The following is a 22,233-nucleotide window of genomic DNA, read 5'->3' as shown; positions in this document are numbered from 1 at the left end:
TTGAAAAATATGTTACATTTAACAGCGTTCAAATCTTAAATATTAATTTTAAACGAATTTATAGCCAGCCATTTTAATAAGTTAAGGATTAGATTTATAATTTATCTTCAAATGTCATTGCCTGCGAATGACTCCCACTTTATAAGAGTGACAAATGACACACGGGGTTTCATTAATTTCTTCGTAACAATATTGAGTGTAACCGATCACAAATACCAACGCACGCTTCTCTTAAATTTTAAGTTAATATCCTGTACCAAGAATGCATTCATGCAACATAGAGAGACTGAATATTTCAAGATCCCCGCGTATCGATATCTTTGCCATTTCTACTTTAAACATCAACGGGCCTTTTTGAGACGGGGCTCAAAACATTTCGTTTTTAAATAGAAAATATCTTTGACCATAAATAAGAGGTCAAAGCTAGCATTATCAGTTCTCAGTTTTACATTTAGGCGTTCTTGCCAGGAGCAATTTCTAGCAATCGATTTCCAAATGTCGTCATCATTACAGTCAGTAATAAACAGTTAATAACAGTTTTATTAAAATACTATTATAACCTAAATGGTTTACGGTATTGTACCATACTGTACAACTCTATTGGCAATATAAATTTCATATCGTGAAAGATTTGACTGGGATATATTAAACCCACCCATTTTTGACAATCTCAAAAATAGCAAAATAAATTAACCACGCATAAGCCAGCGGCGCGAGCCTGGACCAACACATTTAGCAATGGCCGTAATTGATATTATAGTGTCAGAGATGTTGTCAGAAATGAGAAGCGACTCGGAACAATATTTCCGTGATTCCATTTTCAACGCTGAAGGTGGCGCTATTGGGCTTTCTCGCTCGGGGTCACGCGTCAACTGGAACGTGCCAACGAGCGTGCGTCGCGCGCCGTTATTAAACGGAAGCGAGAACGCCCCCTAATGTTGTTTTGCGCCATCTTCAACGTAGTCGGAGTAGAAATTTTCATACTTACTATTTATTTTATTTAAGATTTTCCCCGCGAAGTTAATATCTTTGTTATTTTTTACGCGCGCCGATCTTTCTTACGGCAATATTTTTCGTATGAAGTAGAAATAATGTTATGTATCTCTTGGAAAGAGGACCCAGGGAAATGTAAGAATTTTCGCGCTCGGATTCGGAATCCTAAAAATAGTCTTCGCTGTGGCGCGTGTTTGCCGATGTTCTGTTTGCCCAATTAAAGAGGAGGACAAATAGAACTTTCGCATTTGAAAGCGCTTAATTTTTTTCTGTCGTTCCTCTCTCTTCTCACTCTTTCTTCCTCTGTTAAGAATCAATATAATTCTTTCCGCAAACTCAGAAAGACCTTTTTCTCTCTCAGACGCGATTGAAACGAATGTAAAGGACTGTATGTATAAAACGAAAAAACCAACGTTTGCCGAACATTAAAGGATTTTTCGTTTCAATCTTTGCTTCGGAAATTCTTATCTAACGATATACCGTATACGAGTAAATAGAATATGAAAGGTATACAGTTTTTAACTCAGAATTTTATCTATCTGAAAATATTGGCATTGCGCTTAAAAGCGTTAGTACATCTTTAAACAATTTTACCGTGTTTGAACGTACTGATATTCATTTATAATACTTTATATAACATATACCCTAGTAAACTGAAATTTTAGCAAATTTACGGTTCAGAAAAAAATAACGATCAAAATAACATTTTAAAATGATTTTTAGAGCTCAAGGTATTAATTTATTTTTTAAACGAGTTTACCTATTATCGTGTAAACTTAGAAATTCACTACAGTCATCTTTCGAGCTACTACACGTATTATTTGACGAATAAACTACGGGACCAGAATCTAGATATCGCTCGTGGTTCTTTTAGAGTATCGCCACGGCGTTCTATATACGAAAGATTTCCACTCAACTATTAAATACGGCAGTAACGTTCGGCCGAATATCTTTAGCTCGTCATCTAACGTTTTTACGCTCGAGCTTTGTATTTGAGTGGAAAAGTATCGCGATTTTCTCGGTAGGAGCGCTGGCGGCCGATGAAATTTGAAGAGTGAGGATTTTGCTTATGATTCGGATCCAGTAGTTTATTTGTCGAAGATGTCGGCAATTTATATTTAAGATTCCCTCTGCAACTTTTCAACAATTTCTATTAATTAATATTAATGTTACAAGCCCTATTTAAACCAGTCAAACAAAAATCAGTCATATTAAGATAAAACATTGATAGTGTATAAACAAAACATTGAGTTCCATTAAAGTTTCTTAAACACGAGTCTATAAAAAACCATTAGATAATACCTCGGCTACAAATGGAACGCGTGTGTTTTCGGTTTCTTCGGGAATATTAGGCTGCACCATGAGATCCCATTTCTAGTTTATGTACATATTTACCACAAAATCGAACAAAAAATATGACCAAGTCCAGCTTGAACGGCCTGTTCAGAGTTTCATTTTCATAAAAAATAGTCTTTTTGTTCTCCGAGTGAGTATTCAAAGCAGACAACGTTAAAACGCTTAAGAAAAAACTTTCCACGGCACAACTACTCAAGATTTTTTCTGGCTCACTGATTCTTTTATTTTTCGCGTCTTCCTTACTTTTTAAGTGATTGCGGTGATAGCGCTAAAGTGACATTTGAAGCGTGATTAAAAAAACAATCACGCATTTTTCTTGATGAAAAATAAAACGAAATCTAGACTTATCGGTTCTTCGAGTACACGGACGCGTTCCGGGTCTCAAACCGTCGCCACGTCATTTCTTCTGAGTGGGTTTAAGAATTCTTCGGCTTCCTTGGGCGACGTGCTGACGATCGAGGAGGACCCGTTTGATTCGACGAAAATGATGCTCTCCTTGGGCGGCGACACCGCCGTTCGTCCGGGGATTCCGCGGAATCGTTTCAGATTTGTTCCAATCAGTAATAATATGATGGCGGCGTAGAAGACGATGACAACCTGTTGAAGAGAGAGAGAGAAATCGATCACGTCATTGCTACAAAGGCGTCTATATATATACTTGATCTAATTAACAGGACGCGGATATCGACGGATAGCAGCGCCCGAAGCTTATTTGTCAAAGACTCGCGCTTACAAATTTGACAGATCTGAGACGAGTACGTTAGAGTAACCTTGGATTAATACGGCCGCTAACGCAAAGCAGCTTGGGATCGGTTTCGCGCGAGGAAATTCAATTCAGTTGGCAGGATCCGGCTTCCTTTCATTGAAAATGACTCGATTAAATATCCAAATTTGGATCAATCTGGAATCTAGTAACATCCCGTTTGAGTCCCATTTAGTATCAAAATATTTGTGTTTAATCGGAATAAAGTGGAATTTTATATATTGTAAGTGGATCAAATAACTTTGATTAAATCGGAATAAAGTTAAACTTCATGCATTGTCATTGGATCAAATAATTTTCATTAAATCGGAATAAAGTTAAACTTCATGCATTGTCATTGGATCAAATAATTTTTATTAAATCGGAATAAAGTTAAACTTCATGCATTGTCATTGGATCAAATAATTTTTATTAAATCGGAATAAAGTTAAATTTCATACATTGTAATTGGATCAAATATAAAACATTAAGTATAGTAATTTTTGGACAGAGTCCCATTTTAATCTGCACAGTTGCGGCTATATTTTTGGAATCAAATTTGGTATACCTTTTTCTTAAGGGATAACATATACAAAGTTCATATTCAATGGCTTTTTAAACATAATTGACCGTAAATCTAAAAGTATTTTTGACGTGAAAAAAGTCGGGTCGCTCGATTAATTGTAAAAGCTAAAATAAGAGTTGTTTCTTTTCATGAATGTAGCCTTTTATTTTGCTTTTCCGGACAAACGCTACTAGAAAGAAAACGACCAAGACAGTCGCCAAAGAGACATTTCCGCCTTCCATCAGCGAGAAAAGAGTTTCGCTTTTCGCGTGGTCGAATTTCGAGTACAGGTAAAAGAGAAGTTTCATTAATCAGTCTTTAGCTCAAATTTTAAGCATAAAAGGATTAAATTTCCTTTTTTGATCCGCCGCGGTAAAGCGCTCGGTAAAAATAATTAAGAAAAAGGAGACGACTTCGAGAGTGTCAGCTTCCAATTCGTTCGTTAATTCGTTTTGAGAATCTCTGTAAAAGGAAAATAAAATTTAATTGAAAAATATTCGGACCCCATCAGAAATAATTTATTACTTTTCGAAACGAGCGAAAAGAATTATTTCCTTTTAAAAGGAATGAACTTTGCGGAGCAAATCCTCGAGCGCTCTCTTTTAGATTTAGGGATTAAACGGAGTTTGTCGTTTAGAAAGTTCCGCTTCGCTCTCTCTCTCTCTCGTGATACGGGGATCAACACCTCCGCGAACCAACCCGAAAACTTTTCTCGTTAAGAGGGAACATTGTTGCAAATCGAAAATGCGGGAGAATACGAAAGGAATAAACAAATTTCGAGGACCAGATAATTAACGAATATCGATTAAACAAAATTACATGGTGACGATCTAATTGAATCCAGGGTTTTTATTTTTCAGTGATTTATAGGCTAATAATTACAATGCCAATTAGTAAACGTTTCATACGTAATGACACTTCCTTTATACGCTACAAGAATTTTAGATTGGAAATTCGATATTTTTACCAAAATTACATCGAGTTTATTATAAGTTATGAAATATTTTTTTAAATAAAATTGGTAAAGTTATTTGCGATAGGCTTAACCTATGGTTCGATATTTTCCAAATCTTGTTCCGCGGGAATGAGTAGCATTTTAGTCTATTCAACGAGAACCCCACTTGAAGCCATCAATTTCGTAAAATTGAATTGCTTAAACTAACGGTAGATGTTTCAAAAGAAATGGCTTCCATTAAATATACTTTTCGCCTTCCCTGTTGATCGCCAGTACATTACTATATATATACGAAATTGCCCTACGGTATATTGATGGTTAATGGCTTAGAGGGACCCCCTTTCTTTTTTCCAAAGCACCCTACCCTGATAAAAGAAAGAGCTTGATGTCATTAGGACCTTCAGCCTTTTAAACGCCATCTGTTGGTAGTGTTATGGATCGTAAAGGGAATCTCTTCGGCTCTCTTTCCGCCGTAACTTTAATTTCGTTTTTTATTCTTTCTCTCTCTCAAACAGGTCTGAACTTGTCCACGCCGAGTCCTAAAGATTTATAGCGACCCTCGGGATCCGGACGGTTTTCTTTTGCCGTAACTTAGCGCGGTTAAACCCGCGAGTTTCCCTTTAAGACTTAGAAGAGCGGAGAGAGAGGGGAGAAATTCGGAATACCAGAGACAGCTATCTAAAATCAAATAGTCTCGAACCTATTTCGTAGATGTAGGGAGTTCCCTACGCGTGCCGGAGTGTCTATCTCGCGGTGGAGAACTCGAGCACCCGGAGTGAAAGTTTAGAATCGCGAATCCTTTTACCAGCGAGAAAGAGTGTCGTCGCGTTCGAAGTGGGCCTTTCGAAATCCAATCGACTTATCTTCTTTGTTTTACGGAGTTTTTCTTTCGCTTTTTACGGGAGTCTTAGGAATAACAAGAAGATATACTACCCACGGCCGCCCTTTGACTTTTGTCTCCGAAAGAAGCGGAATTATTAGTTCTTTTCGTTCTCCCTGAACCGGATATCGCTCGAAGAATTTCATTTTTGTTTATAGCCATCAAAATATCCGCCCTATACCAAATTTTCAGCCGAGTATTTCAATTTGGCACTTCGAGAACACACCTACAAAGTCACGCCGAAACTTTCAGAAAGGCTAAAGAGATTAAAACTCGCGTTGAGCGAAAGAATCTTACGTTCTTTTTTCTACATCAAGTATCGTGGTAGCGTACACGTTACCGTTCAAAGCCAAGGGCTTGTACCACCTCTGTTGTTTTTTTTTGGCTTTCAACTTGCTTTAACAAAATTGGATAATTTTGAAACACTAATACCAAGAACTTGCTTAAGATACGAACTATCAATTTGTAGAAAAGATAAAATCTTACATCATTCTTCTTTGGCCCATCCATACGATTCTTTGGTATTTATTCCGAGTTGATATATCTCAAAATAATGTATTAAATAATAAAGCGAAAGACGAATGTTCCCGTGGGAAATTGATGTTTTCTCGTTTACTAGTAATAATAATCCACTGAGCTAAGTCCCAGACGTACCACTACAGGTCTAAGACGAAAACAACTAGCTTGTGCAGTGGTGGAAAGGTCTTCGAGCCACGCGTGCCAATATTAACGTATAAAAAATATTAACATTAACCTCATTGGAAGAGAAGACCCAAATAAACGGCGGAAAACATTCAGTACGGTGGGGAAAAAGTACAAGAGTGACCTTGGCCCCATTTCACTCTACCACCAACTAAGGATATCTAGTCTACTACTCAGTGTGTCACTTATCCTTTAGGAACTGACTTGATCCAATGTCCAAATTTGGATCCAACTGAAAGCGAGACACGTGCAGTTTAAATCCAATTTTGTTTGAATCAAATTATTCTCATCAAATCGGTATAATGTTGAATTTCATACACGGTAATTGGATCAAATATAACACATTTTGTATTTTAATTATTGATCAAAGTCCAATTTTGAGCTGCCCAATTTTGTTATCAAATGGGATGTAGTACTTAATTAAATTGATAGATTAAATGATAGGATATCTAAGAGTACTAGTACCAAAAAGCGTTCGGTTTGTGTTTTATGTGATATTCTCAAATCTATCAAAAGAAACAAACCATCAAATCAAAGCGCGGACAATATTGAAAATTCGATTAAGCTCAAACTTTGGGTAGACGACCTTGCTATTCGAAACTACCGCCTCGAACATAAATGGAGTACTATATCAGATTCTTTTTGGAGAGTGTATTTTCTCATGGTATGAATGAGTCTAGATCGCAACCGGCTAAAAGCTTATAAAGACGTATCTTTTTCGGTCTTTCTTTTCTTGGATGGATGGCCTACATGGAAGGGGTTTTAGCAACGAGTCACTTTGCGAGGTGGGCCAGCCGATGTTTTACGGCCTCTCCGCGAGCAAACGGGCCCGCTCTTCCGTCTCGTATAAGAAAATTTTCTATTTCTAATTTCCGCCTGTCCCTCAAAGTTGACTGACGACCGTTATTTACAGTCCTTTATCCTTTAAAGACCGATAGAGCTCTGTTTTTCCAGCCAGTATTGAATGGCTTCACCGGGACACCTATATTTTGACTTTAGTGGATGCTACACGCTCGTAACAACAAAAAAGCACGACCGCGAGATAACCCCAATCAACAATTCCCAACACGGACAGAAACATCGCGGCCAGCAGCCACATCTGACATAAAGTTGATTAAAATGAACTTAAAATATTACAAGTTAAATTAAATAGTATAAGAAGGAATTTATATACGCATACACTGGGAATTTCTAAGGAAGACTACGGTGACCCTGATGATTATCATAGAATCAGGCGTGTCGTTTACAACGGAGATCTTGCTCTCGACATAATAATAATAATAATCAGCTAGGCTAATACCCAAGGCACCAACTTAGGCCTAAGTCATCGAGCGACTTTTAATGTCTTAAGTTCACGGGTTACATGCAAAGATAGACTCGGCTCCTAGTTGATATTAAGCCTTGTTTCGATTTGCCTTCCACGATCATTTTAAATCATCTAAATACGTGATTTTACTCGAAACTAGATTAGTTTCGTGAAAAACCTGCACAAATTGCAAGATATTCAGTTTGAGAACTAATCGGAGTTTCTTAAATTCATTTTGGCCCGTCTTCTTAGTGCGCTACGTCTTACATTCGACCAGTGGCGGCGGACGGAAAATATTTGGTGCAGTCCACAGAGCTCCGATAAAAATAAGGTTTTTTGTTCAGTCAAAAACGCTTATGATTTCGGTTTTTTGTTCGTTTTTCTCAATTTGTATGGTATATTTGCTAGTGATTTTTAGGACAATAGAGCAGTGTTTAGCAAATAGCCAGTCTAATTCAGTATTTTATTATATCAGTTTATTAATTTATATAATTATATGAATATATTATTAGTATAATCATAAGTGGTTAATAAACATAAGTATGGCACAGAACGAATTCGGTTAATGATAGTCTGTCGTGGAGTTATTGCGAAATAGGAAGTTTCCGAACAGGAAACTCGTCCCTTTCTACTCTTTCCGTTGGCAAAATAGTTGGTACACGCGTTTAGGTTTGAAATTCGAAAAAAACTAACTTCTGAAATGGAGCCAGTGTTTAAAATAGTTATTTTTATCTTCCGATTCAATAATTCATCATTATTTTCCAAAAGTAAGCGTTATTTACACTTTTGAAAGCATTTCAATTTTAAATAGGCCTTGGCGGGTCCGTCGAAAAGGCTTCCTCCAAATACTAGGAGCAGTTAGCGGTACGTAATGGGTTACGTTGTCATTGGTGAAACAGACTATCATTCAAAAAATGCATCGGATGAATAGAAAGTGTCATACTTATGTTTATTATCCACTTATGGTATAATCATAAGTGGATGTTTCTTTTTCACTTATGGCATAATATAATAAAATATTATTTCTGAGGGTTTTGAAAAATTATAGACCAAAACGTGATTTTAAAATTTTTGGAAGGGCAATAGACGATTCAATAAATCATCCTCCAAGGAAATCGCCAAGCATTAATATTTCCGAAAGCCAGGACCTGTAAGTCACTGTTTATATAGTGCTTGTTAAAATAACGGAAATTTTTCACCTTTACGGCAGCAACAAGCATTCCCTTTTAACCGGGTAGTTTTTTTTTTACATATTAAGGCTTGGCAAAAACACGACGTTCTGTTTACAAGTGAAAAGTTTCCATTATTTCAACAAGCACTATATAAATAATACCTCGCGGGTCCTGGCTCTAGGAAATACTACTTCTTAGTGATTTCCTTGGAGGAAGATTTATTTAAGCGCCTATTTGGGGGGGGGGGGGATGCAAAAACATTGATTGTATCCTCACCTGAAATCTAGGAGGGTAATAACATAAGATGTGACGATTTTATGGTTGGGGTCCAATAATTCCACCCCAGCCAACTCAGTCAATACCGTCAGCCAAATAATTAAAGAAATATTAAAAATGGCCTAACGAATTACACACTCTGATTAGCTATTTATGACGGTTAATTGTAGGCCATAAATATTATTAAAGATTACAACGGATTCAGATAAATCAATGAACACTTTTATTAAAGGAATACGGTTATTATGAACTAATGATTACACACTAAAATTAATACTATTACTAATTATAATTAAACAATTCTAACTACGCTCTGGCTCGTTTATGGATTAAAAGGGGATTATTGCGAATGGTACCAATTAAACACTGCGCGACGCTCTATAGCACTTAGTTCACTATTTTAGCAACGAATGCTCTATTTTTGAACTCTATTGGCTTTAGCGTCGGCGTTAAGTTAATGCGTTAGCATAAGTTACTCACGAAGAGCGGAGGCTCCAGGGCGGCGGAGCTTGACTGGCGGACGTGCACTGTGGCGGTCCTCAATGCGTGGTGGCTGGCGATACGAGACTCGGCTCCCGCGATGAGCTTGACGAAGGCGCTCCGGTATTTCGGCTGGGCACTACGGTCATCGGACGTTCAAAGCTTCGAACTCATCATGACGGCTACTCTGCAACTCTTTTTGAAACTGTTTTCGGCTGCGACAATGTTTTCGCTTTCCGATCGTGACCGATGGCTTTCGAGTCCGATTCTTACTAACTACTCTTTCGCTCGTGACCCCGGCTTACATGCCAAGGGGGAGCGGTCTCGTTTCCGGGCGTTTCACAATCGCGGTCAAGAGGTTCCAAAATATTGCACTTTGTAATACGCGCATCAATTTCCGGCTTCTACGGGACGGTTTCCTCCGGGGCAAAACTAACCATTCGAGCCAGTGACGTCAATGGGGAATACAATGCTATCGAGCCAGAGCTACAAATCTTAAATATTACTTAGCTAAACATAATCACTTTAATAATTAACACTTTATTTACATATATAAAATATATGTGGCAAAACCTGAGTTGACCGGGCCGGGTATTGGGCCCCTTATCTACTTTTAAATACTAAACAAGTGGTCACGTTTCAACGTGCCCAATTTATTGGTCACAAAGACTACGCGAGTGTATAGTGTAAGTATTTTCGAAAGACGAAAATCTATGCGATTTCGATATTCTTTACTTTAAATTTCGATAAGCAAGTTGAAAAGCCAATAACGAAGCGAAGAAAATTAGTAGCCATGGGCAGAAACCCCCGAGATAACCTCGGACAAATTTTTCATATTGAATTTTGTCCTGCCGTGGCGACCAACGGTTTCTATAGGGACATTTTTCGTCAGGTTTAGCTATAGGACAGCAGAAGAAAAAAATGACAAGAAGTCCTAACTGAATCGGCTGGAAATATAAGTCTACATCCGCGGAAAATTGCGGCCTACAACTGGGAAGGAAATTTCCATAAATCTTTTCTTATCGCGGCCCGCGCATTGGGTGCCTATAAAAAAGGCATCGCCACCAAAAAAAGCGGGCCAATTTCCCGCCTAGTGTCGCCTCCCGAAAAACCCCCCATTTTTTTTGTAGAGGGAACCCGTTGCTGGTGGAAAACCGAAAACCAGGGCCAAAGCCATTCCTAGTCTAGACTAGACGGTTCATATTCCGACTCTTTTTAAATGCACGCGAATCTATAAACTTTTTAGGCCCCTCTTTTCAGCTGCCCTTGGATTTGGGAAAGGCGAAGGGCGGGGGTTGGGGGCGCAGCCCTTAGAAAGAAGAAAATTGAACTTATTTAGCTAAACGTGTCGGAAATGTTTTTTCGCGCAAATAGCCGTCCTCGTAATAACAATAAGAACGGTTGTGGTTGGATCATATTCGCGGAGATAGACGCTATACTTTATTATTTTTGTGAAATTTTCGCGGTTTCTATTTCTTTTAAGTCTATTTTTAAGGGCCAAGGCCTACAAAAAATGGATTTTCTTTTACGTAATATCTCGGAACTCTGCAGCCATTTTATAAATATCGTCGACGAAAAACAATTTTGGATAAAATTTTATTTGATATATGTGTCCCAAATGGATGGTTTTATTGAACGAATGGTTATGGGCCGTATCTTTCCCATTTCCAAAGGCTTATTATTATCGGCAATAACGACCAATCGATTCAACTACGGATAAGAAAAACTATTGTAATCTTACTGGCATTTGAATATTAATACTTGGTTTTATATTTGTTATTCGGGCGTAATGTAGACCTATATATACACTCTTTTATATCCTTATTTGTGAGAGCTGCCATTTTATTACAGGTCTGATTTCAAATAGTGCATGCAAGGCCGCTTCATGCGGACACCCTTACCAAAATGAGAGTCTTACTTTAGTCGCCAATTAGTCTCAATGTAGGATCAAGGATTTTTAAGTATTATGTAAGCATTAAGAACTGAGACCAGAATTGTGGGTCCTAAATAAAATCTATTTTAGTCTCAATAAAAGAGTTTTATTATTATATATTTAAATGAAACTCATTTTAGTCTCAGTATAGGAAGACTCATTTCTGGAGACTTGAAAGAAGTTTAATTGAGAGTTGATTATGAGTTACAATATTATATTAAAATAAGAGTCATTTAAGACTTCACTTTAGTCTCATATTTGAAGACTCATATTTGGGGACTTGAAAGAGACTTAATTGAGAGTTTACTATGGGTTAGAATTTTAGATAAAAATAAGAGTCATTTAAGACTTCACTTAAGTCTCATATGGGGAGATTCATTTCTGGGGACTTGAAAGTTACATAATTGAGCGTTTAGACCGGGAGCTACCACCGATTTAAAAAAAAATTGAGTGCAAAAGATTTGAGGGTTGATTCTAGTTGAAAAATTGACGCTGAGTTCGAAAAAAATAGTCTTGCAAGTCACAGACTTTGCAGTTAGCCGCCAGAGGGCGTTCAAGGTCAAAATGACCGCTATGTCAGAAACACATGGAAACTTTGACTGCAACAGATTAATAGGAGGTTTCTAGGTGAAAAAGTAGTGCTGAGTTCGAATAAAATAGTCGTGCTAGTCACAGACTGGGCAGTTAGCCGCCAGAGGGCGTTCAAAGTCAAAATGGCCGTTACGAACGTTGAACTCGAAATAAAATATGTTGTAAATGACCAAACGTTTTAGTTTCCTGCTAAGGGCTTATCAGTATACATATTTTACAGAAATAGTTAGGAATAGCTAGAACAAATAAATTATATAAGAAACGTTTTTTAATAAACAATAGTTAAAAATTACTATGTACAATAGTTTGACTAGGCACGGTACATTTTGACTAAGTATAATGTATTTTGACTAGGAACGATATATTTTGACGTTTTTACTCGCTGTCAGAATCTTCTGTATCCCATTCTTCTACATCGGAATTACCTTCTTCCAAAAGGAAACTTTCGTCCAATTCACTTGAAATACATGCAGGCAATTGTTCACCTTCAAACCATTTTATTTGATAGGTGTTACCAGACAAACAATATCCATGTTTTAGAGGGTCCCATAAATCTGGATACGACTCGTTCGCGGATTTCCATAAGTGTGCCACATAGTTGGTTCTTTTAATATGCTCTGTGAGAGATGGTAACGATGGCGGCAGAGCTCCTGGATCAGCTCCTTTAGTGTTTTGAAAAGATTTCTCCAAATTGTTTTGGAGTACTTATCAATAAACATGTGGTATCTAGCTTTGGCCATCGTTGTTACGTTCACTTTTCCGTACATTCTACATACAAACGATTGAATTGATGCGAAAACCTCGTCCGTCAGTTGTTCCGATTCTCCCAAAATTCCAAATGTCTTTAGATATGTTTTCGATTTCTCAAGTAAAGAAAACGGCCGGGTCTTTCCTTTACGGAGAAAGGAGGAGGTATAGTCCGACCCCGTAAAGGCGTGAAAAGCTGGTAAGGCTTTACACACTTCAGGGCCTAGTTGTTCATGTAAGGCCTTAATATCAATATAGCGCCTGTTGTTTCTACTCAATTGACCTAGTTCCATCCAAATATGAGCATTGAATCGGTGCGCGTGAAACAAAATAATAATTAACACGTCTGTGTCGTCGGTTCGTATAATTATAGCCTGTTTGGGAAGTTCTTTTGAGATGTGTGCTACATGAATGATAATTCGAGAGTCGGCTTCTTCGTGTGAGGAGCTTACAATTTCAACTATTTCCCTTTTCAACACGCCACTACAGTTGGAAAATAGGTAACAGGATTCTTTTAAGCCAACGTAAAGTTTGAAATATTTGAAAGTTTCGTAGTGGCATTCGTTTTCCCATTCTTTAACAAAGAAATAGAGTAGTGAAGCTTTGAAGATAGAAGAATGAAGGCTTTTGTGAAAATCACGGGGACACTTCTGATTACGGCCAGATACCACTAAATTTAGTTCGTTTTGTGCTCGATTTTGTCTTTCCAGGTCTTTAATGGACGGGTGTTTGTACATGTCACAAACGAAGTGAACTTCGTTGGCCAGTTTTGTCAAGCAGCCTAGTACCATTTTAGCGAGGTTACCGAAAGTGTCTGGAATATTTGTCAAAGACTGTATAAGAAACATGGCATCAACAATAACAACATCTTTTCTAATTGGTGCTGAAGTTTCAATTCTCAGTTCCAATGACTTCGTCAGCGTTGATTTTACTGTTTTAGTCATGGTGCCGTCGACTTGCGAAAGTGACAAAGGAACTGGTGTCAAAGGGTAGTGAAACACCGTCAACAGATCAATACCTTTTTTGGACACTAAATATAATAGTCGGCCAAACAAATCTCTTGTTCCTTTTAGTTCTAGTAACTTTTTGTCCTTTGAAAGGATCGAGGTCTTCATTTCGTTAACTGTGAAATTACAGATTTTTTTTACGAGGAATAGCCTTTTTGAAATTTTTACCATCGCTAAAACATTTGCCCCTGAAGTCATTATACCACGTTAAAGCAATTTATCGTACTTTTGTTAGTTCCCCGGTAACTTTGAAAGGTAGCGCTTTGCCAGTGGTAAGGCATCGAAGATGTTCATCTTGAGAGTCTCGCAAAAATGGATTCAAATTTGACTGGATACTTTCAATAAGTTTTATACGGTCGGAATTATCACGAGCAATTCTGTACGGCTTGAGTTCTTGATTAGGTGTTTCGTGACTCTTTATTCCAGTCATATTGAGAAGGTGACCAACTATTTGACTTCTGGCAGTTCTTGTGGTCATCCATCGTGTAGTTGCCCCGAAAGATTGAACAAAGGCGGTAATTCCGGTTAAGCGAGACGCAGCGTCGGCATTAACTGTTTGTTCTAACGACATGTCAACAGGTACACGGGAAAATGCATTTTCGGATCGCTTGACTGAGAGACCTCCATGGTTTAACACCTTTCTGAGACCAGGATGAGTTTCATCAATATTTAGCAAGCATAGATGATAACGAGTAATCCATCTCGCGTAATTAACTCTGCTTGTTGCGAAAAAGATTGGACACATCTTCTCAAGACAGTACATATACAAGTCAAGGTCACTGGTTCTAGTAGCCCTACTGAACATCAGATAAAGCTCTACAAAACAAAGCCGTTTTTCCGTGTTTCCCGGATAACGTTTCGTTTGTAAACGTTTCGTAGTCTAACATAAAGGACGTTAAATCATCTGATTCTTCTAAATTTTTAAGTTGTTTTGCACAACTATTTTCTTTAACACTAGACAGTAATACTTTGAGGTTTACAGGTAAGCCGCCTTTTTCTTCTAAGAAACTTCTGAAGTGTAAAGTTTAAAATGCTGTGGCTAGAAGTACGTGAACTCTCTTGCATCGATTATAATACTTTCCACTTATGAAACCATTTAGCGAACCCGATGCTAAAACCTGTGTTTCAGACAACAAGTGATTTGCGCCGGAACCGTCAATAATGTATCCCAATGCAGCAAAGTATGCCAAAGCGGTGTGAAATGCCCCGAAGCATACAAAAATGTTGTCATACAAAGGCGTTTCTTGCTGTTGAATTTGCATTGCTAATTTCGCAACTGCAAGGTCATACGTGACTGGTATGAATTTCTCGCCACATTCTTTCGCAACCTGTTGAGAAATACGCATCGTTTCTGCCACTACGTCTAGCCTTGTAGGTGGTAGTCTGAGGTTTGGCATGTAAGCAACTTTTTGTATTGGCAAATGGTCTATTGTAAAAAGACTGTTCCAACCTACCCACATTGGTGTATCATTAAATTCGTTTGTCAACATCATCCAAATTATATCATTCTTCTTCATTTTAAACACATTTTCCTGAATATTTGATTGCTTGATTGGAAAATCGAAAGTGGATATTTTCGGTTTGACGAGATAGGGTGGAAGTTCAACATAACTGCTTTCATTCAGCGAGCGCCGCTTTAAAACCCTTGGAGTCAGCGATGTAACTTCTCGAGACGTTGTTTCTTCGGGTACGTTTTGAACGCAAATTCCAAAAGTGTCGTGAATTGTACCTAGTCCTGACAGTGTCTCTGTATTCTCATCGTAATTGTCCCAAGCAAGACCTGTTGCCAAATCCAACTGACATTCTAGTGAATCTGGTGTGATACGACCTCGTTCCGTTATAGATAGTGACAGGTCAGTTTCTAGTTCCTCTGCCACGTGGTAGCTTATCGAATGACCCAATCTGTTCAAAATATTCAATATTTTCTTGCTACCAGTCATGCTCTTTAAACTAAGGCCAAGGCAAAGATGCTTTGCAGGCTTTAAAACTCCACGTGTAACTGCAAAAATGGCGTCACTTGAAGCTGAACTAATGTATCTTTCCACGCCTTCAGTTTGATGGTAAGCGTCGCTTGATTCAGTGTATAAAACGCGATAAAACATTAGTAGATCTTCAGGAACTATTCCTTCGCCCTTTTCTAGATCTGTTGTTGATAATGGAAAAGGAAGTTTTTGAGAAATTCTCTTTAAGTCCAAAAGTACCGAACGGAGATGCAAGGCAGATTCCTTTAAGCGCGCCCTCTGTGAAATTGCCATTTCGAAAGCTAATTTCAATCCTTCGCCTTTTTCGAGTGTGTGTGAATATAAGATATTTCCTTGCTTTTTAGATAGTGTACGAGTAACTTGTCCACTAGGTACTGAGGGCTGTGTTTTGTCGATGAACTAGGAATGCCTTCATCGGAGAGAAAACATTCGTAACTGGCGTAAACAGATATTAAAAGTTCCGCTTTCTCGGCCAAAATAATTTCATTTTCGACATAATCAACAATTTTTTTGAAAACTACTTCGAGAGAGCTTTTTTTATTGTTAGTATTGTGCTCAGTTTTGATTCGTTCCGCTGTTGATAAGTATTTTTTTCTACACGAATGATGATATCGTACTTCTTTGGCGACAAAGTCAATACCGTTTATGCGGCTTAGCATGTTTTGGTCATTAAGAGCACGGGCTGCTTCTTTGATTTTATCCTCGGCAACTTGGGTTTCACAAGCCCCCAGAAGTTCCTTTGAGCCTTTTGTCGAATTTTTCCTTTCCTTTGAAGAAAACAGACATACTGGTTCCAAAATACCGGAACTACTCGCTTGACTGTGGTTAACTTCAGAACGAAGCAAGGGTCTCTCGATCGAAGTAAATTTTGAAAAAATAATACATTTTTGTTTAGAAACCGCCGTGAAGTTCTTGTAACAGGTTTTATGGTATCCATGTTCATCAGAGAAATGTTGTGGAATCGAGTGGAAAATTTCGGAATATTTGGATGTTTGCTACTTGTTCTTTCTTACTTCGGCTGTTTCCAATACTTCGGTGAATGAATATATTTCCTCCTTTACATCATTCGACTTCAAATGTAAGATGCATGTCTTACTGCTCATTTTATAATTAGTTAAAATTAAATCAACTTTGACAAAAGGTGTTCTTAACAATAAGATAACAAGCTAAATATTCCTACGCGACTAATTGATGCACTTTCTGTAGTTTCCCGCCACATGATGTATGGGGTTCAAACTGTCAAAACACGTATCATTTATGACCTTGAAAAATATCGGAGAGAGATCTAATCTACTTCCGCCATCTATCGTAAAATTATCAGATTCGCACAAAGATTATACTTTTCGAATTTACATTAAGGGTAAATTTGAGCATAAACCACAATATAGCGGAAAAAGTTTCGTATTTATAATTATTTTTACTGAAATATTTTATTTAGTTAGTCTGTTAAGACCACCAGATGGCAGACTAAACTCGGCGCCACATTTTCACCTAAAACCACTTAAAAAGCTGTATGTATTTCTGTCATCGCGGTCATTTTGACATTAAATGCCCTCTTGTGGCTAACTGCCCAGTCTGTGACTCGCAAGACTATTTTTTTCGAACTCAGCACCACTTTTTCACCTAGAAACTCCCTATTAATCTGTTGCATTCAAAGTTTCCGTGTATTTCTGTCATAGCGGTCATTTTGACCTTGAACGCCCTCTGGCGGCTAACTGCCCAGTCTGTGACTCGCAAGATTATTTTTTTCGAACTCAACACCACTTTTTCACCTAGAAACCACCTATTAAACTGTTGCATTCAAAGTTTACATGTATTTCTGACATAGTGGTCATTTTGACCTTGAACGCCCTCTGGCGGCTAATTGCCCAGTCAGTGACTTGCAAGACTATTTTTTCCGAATTCAGCGCCACTTTTTCACCTAGAAACAACCCTCAAACGTTTTGCACTAATTTTTTTTTTAAACGCTGTTAGCTCCCGGTAGATACATAATTGAGAGTTGCTTAGAGGTAACAATTTGAAGTTAAACTAAAAGTAATCGTAAATTTTATGTTATACTTTCGACTGGATCCTCTTATCTAGCTATTTTTGTAGGGTTATCTAAAACGAGTTTCGTTCACGTGCCGCGCAATTTATATAAATATATGTACATTAGTCCAAACAATACAGCAAATATTTTATATGATCTACTGTACTATACTTTTAAATTATACTTTTAAAATTATATTGTAGTAAAGTCCAAACAACTGAACTCCTCATGAGTTCAACTATAATGACCCCTTAAGATTAATATTAAACAGGTAATGGATTTGCAACTTGAATCTTGAAGCTTGGTTACAAAATGGTCCTAGGGGATTGCCTGGCTATATTTGGTAAAGCTAAACTTACTTGAATACCTCACATACTTAAAATTAAAAATTTTGTAATAAAATAACTGTTGAAAAATTTACTAAATAATATACTTGAAATTCTTAAAATAGGATATTTCATTTCAAGTAAAATTAATTCTAAGTACGAGTGTGTAAATCAACTGAACTGGGTCAAAAATAGCCCAGCATCATTCTAGCGCCATCCTTGAAGTCTGGAGATTTTAAAACTTGCAATATAGCATGGCAGCTGAACAAAGTAGTCATTTTTGATTCAGTATTTGAGTAGCCAGCTAGAGGGTCATTATAAAATTAGATATTTAGAATATAATTGTTTTTTTCAAAGGATACCCGAGCGTAAAAACAACCTGCTATATAGCGATCGCCATGCAATAATTGGTGAAGAATTTCACTATAGATTGCAGTGGACTGCTCACATACAGGGCACCTGGATGTATATTAGTTTTATTGATATCGGCAGATTTCCAATTATTGCTAGAGTTAACCCTTACCAAAATCGTAACTGTCACTTTTAAGCTTAAAAAGGTTTTATTTAAAGCTGTTACAGTTCAAAAATACAGCCTCAAATCAGATTTAATTCATACTTATTCTGAGACTAATGAGAGTCTTAATTACGGTTGCCAAAATCTTGTAAAATGATGTTGCAAATAAGTATGCAAGATTCAACCAAGTTTAAGACTCAAAACAAGTATGAAATAAGTAATAAATAAGGATGTATTTGGAACTGTAGCAGCTTAAATTAAGTCTTAAAAGTGTTTATTCTTGCATACTTATAAAAAACTTGATTTTACAAGATTTTGGCACCGTAATTAAGACTCTCAATTTCTCAGAATAAGTATGAATTAAATCTGATAATAATTTATTTATTTATTATTATTATTTAAAAATTTAGACTCAATTTCTCAGAATAAGTATGAATTAAATCTGATAATAATTATTTATTTATTATTATTATTTAAAAATTAAGACTCAATTTCTCAGAATAAGTATGAATTAAATCTGATTTGAGGCTGTATTTGGAACTGTGGCATCTTTAAAGGAAAAGTCCAGGTTGGGTAAAACTTGGGTCTATTTGAAAGATCATGTTTAAATAAACTCAAAAATATCAGTCGCAAAATTGTATCTTTTTTAATGACGAGAAATTAATTTTTAAACGAGCGAAATTTACCGCCAAGCGAGCTGCCATTTTCTTTCGCCTTCCCTCCACAGACCGCACGCGGAGCAAGCGCGCGCGGGGAACAGAGCGCTGTTAAAGCCTGTTATAGCGCGAACAGCGCGTTATTAAAGTCCTAAAACGTCACCCCGAAACAAACAAGTTCGCCAAGGGCGATAATATTTCGTTGCCTATGTTATCAGATTTAAACGAACCGAAGTTACCGAGCGTTTCTTAAGAAAGGTCAGTTGTTACAAAAATCGTTTAAAAAATTCTATTGGATTTCATTCGCCAAATTATTGTGTTTTTTTCATAAACTCTTCGTAAAAATCTGTTAGAATTAACCTATCGAAAATTTAGTTGGTAAAGTTTGGCGTCGGAGGGAAAGCTAAACAAAGAAATATTTCCCGTTAATCTTTCTCAGTCGGAATTTGGTTTTATTTACTAATTGAATACACTCTTACTGCTATATTATACCCTGTTCGCACGGAGAAGCTAGGGTAACCTAGGAGGGTCCAATTACCCTCCTAGGTGAACATTTTTACAGTCCGAACGCTCGGCGAAAAGACGGACCAAAAAAGCGGAGGCGGACCTCGAAGATGTTCGCCTCCGGTTTTGTTATCACCTAAGGGGGTGATATACTAATAATTTTCTTCGGTGCGAACAATTGACGGATTACGGGAAGTCCAGTTCCGAGAACATATGCGCGTGCGAACGCTTTATGGTACCTTTTTTTCTTAAAATATTGGGAAATACACGAATGAGATTTAGGGGGGGCATGAAGTATCGGAGCCGTATTAAAGTTTGAACGTGCTTCCGGCTGGTATTTCCGGTATACATAATTTACCAATCCGTAGTGTATTTCTTGGTCTTTGGTTTATTTTGGCGGCAACCTAACCTAAGAAACATTTTCGCATTTTTATTTCGGTCTGTTGTTTACCATATTCATTAAATCTTTTAAAGAAAATGTCAAGAGCGTGTTTTGTGGCGCGTTGTCAACAGAAATCCAGTTTTGATGATAATGGTCAAAAAGTAAGTCTTTTGGTAAAAATAATATAAATTTTCATTATAAAAATTCATATTTTGACTTAACCCTTGGTAATGTTTCAGGTCACGTTTCATAGTTTACCCAGAGAAGAGAACATAAGAGCGAAGTGGCTGATAAATATTCACCGCGATTTGAAATATTGTAAAATAACTAAATCTACTTCAATATGGCGCCCTGTAAATTCCGGCCCCATTATCTCATTTATGTATACTGAAAAACCCAAAGGAAAAGCCCACTTCAACAATTTTCATTTTAGTTCAAGTACAAATGTGTCACGAGGACATAAAAAGGTGATTTTAATTATACTAATAATTATTCCAGGGCAGGTCACTTCATTGATTAACGACGCACCCCTCAGATGATTAAATCCGATTTATTCATGATTATATCGATTAAATTCGTTTTAAAAATGATTATATTGATTAAATCTGATTTAATCATGATTAAAGATTATATCATGATTAGAGGTCCAGAAAATCGAAATAGCTGTGTGTTGTAAAATCGGTGCAGAAAAAGAACGTGCCAACGGTTTCCGGAGTTACTAAATTCTGAGAAATAGACGCCACGAATATCAGCCGAATTCGTTGGAAAGGTTCAGGCCCCGGAAAATCGACGACAAAGTGAAGCGCATACAAAACAACGGAAGCGGCTCGCTCACCTCACAGAAATTACCCGCTTGAACCCGCTTCAGATTTATAAAGATAAAAGCGTCGTCGCTGGTCAGAAAAAAATAGTCCTCAAACCATTAAAAGCTTAGCTCCCGCTGGCTTTGAGTGGTTTCTTCGTTTGCCATATTCAAATAGCGCCTTGTAGAAGGCAAAGCTATTTACAGAAAGCCACATTAAGGAGGGGAACACGGTATTTATCATATCACTTTCCCGACTTCTACCGCTAAAGCTTTCAGCGTTTGCCAGATCGTGAAAATAAAATTATTGTACCAGGCTTAAAAATGATCGATTTCAGGAAATACAACCAAACCAGTAAAATTAATAACGCTAAATAATTCGACTACATTATTTATTCTGCCTTTGTTTTGTTGGAAGATTATAAGTTTGGCAGTCTGCGTGATAAACTGAAAACGTATGTAGTTAACCTTTCAAAAGAAATCTAGTTGTTCCTAATTTAAAATTTTGACGGGTTTAAAACCAAAATTAAATATTAAAAATGTAATTTTTAACCATTTTCTGTTAAAGTAAAAAAATGCTTACATTATCGAAAATTCAAAATTATTTCCTAGCAGAAATATCAATTGAATTCCATAAAAATACAAATTCAAAATCAGAACGCTATAGAAATACGAATAAAAAATTAATACAAATCCAAAAAAAAATCCAAAAACCACGAAAAACAAATTAAGAAAAATAGAAATACAAATAAAATATAAAAACCAACTACCTGAAAATATAAAAACCAAACTGGTTCATATGAAGTATAAGAAATACAGCCTGAATGTATAAAAACCAAACTACCTGTTTCAAATGAAGTATAAGAAATACAGCCTGAATGACGGGATTAAACCATCAAAATTTCAGCTTGTCCTCATGAGAAGAAAACGCACATTGGCCAAATATTGACTGTCACAACACACTACTCACTTCACTGAACACAGGCCACGCAAACGTTTTATAAATCCGTGATATGCTACCAGGCACTAATTATAAACTTAATATCATTGTTCTTCATGTACCGGGAATCACTCCTACAACTACCATACACGCATTTCTTCTTTTTCCCTTTCCTAACGTTACTATCCATTTTAACTTTTTAGTATTTGTAGTTTACTTTTGTTACGACCAAAATTAAAATAACGAAATGAAAATTGAGCTTGGATCCTAGGCTTATTTTGCAATCGCGGCCATCTTTGTTGTTTACATAGGCTCGGCTTTTTCGAAGGGGAAAAGTGGGGAGGGGGAAAAATGTATAGCCCTTTTTTGAGGACAAATTCTGTTTAGGGTTTC

General features: G+C 37.0%; 1 protein-coding gene across 2 annotated transcripts in view; it reads right to left on the bottom strand.

Moving 5' to 3' along the window:
* Window positions 1-1,646: 1,646 nt before the first annotated feature.
* LOC149947671 (uncharacterized) overlaps window positions 1,647-22,233 on the bottom strand; it is a 74,691-nt gene continuing 54,104 nt past the window's right edge. Inside the window, exon 3 of one of the 2 annotated variants that reach the window (XM_090172037.1) lies at window positions 1,647-2,946. In XM_090172037.1, the coding sequence (XP_090028163.1) occupies window positions 2,731-2,946 (216 nt within the window). In that variant the 3' untranslated portion in view covers window positions 1,647-2,730. Of the gene's footprint in view, window positions 2,947-3,850; window positions 4,119-22,233 lie in introns of those variants that run through there. The other variant, XM_090172038.1, reaches the window with a different exon arrangement.

This window comes from Leiobunum rupestre, chromosome 4, assembly GCF_980474605.1.
Source record: "Leiobunum rupestre chromosome 4, qqLeiRupe1.1.hap1, whole genome shotgun sequence".
Lineage (NCBI taxonomy): Eukaryota > Metazoa > Arthropoda > Arachnida > Opiliones > Sclerosomatidae > Leiobunum > Leiobunum rupestre.
This window is presented reverse-complemented; position numbering and strand designations above follow the sequence as displayed.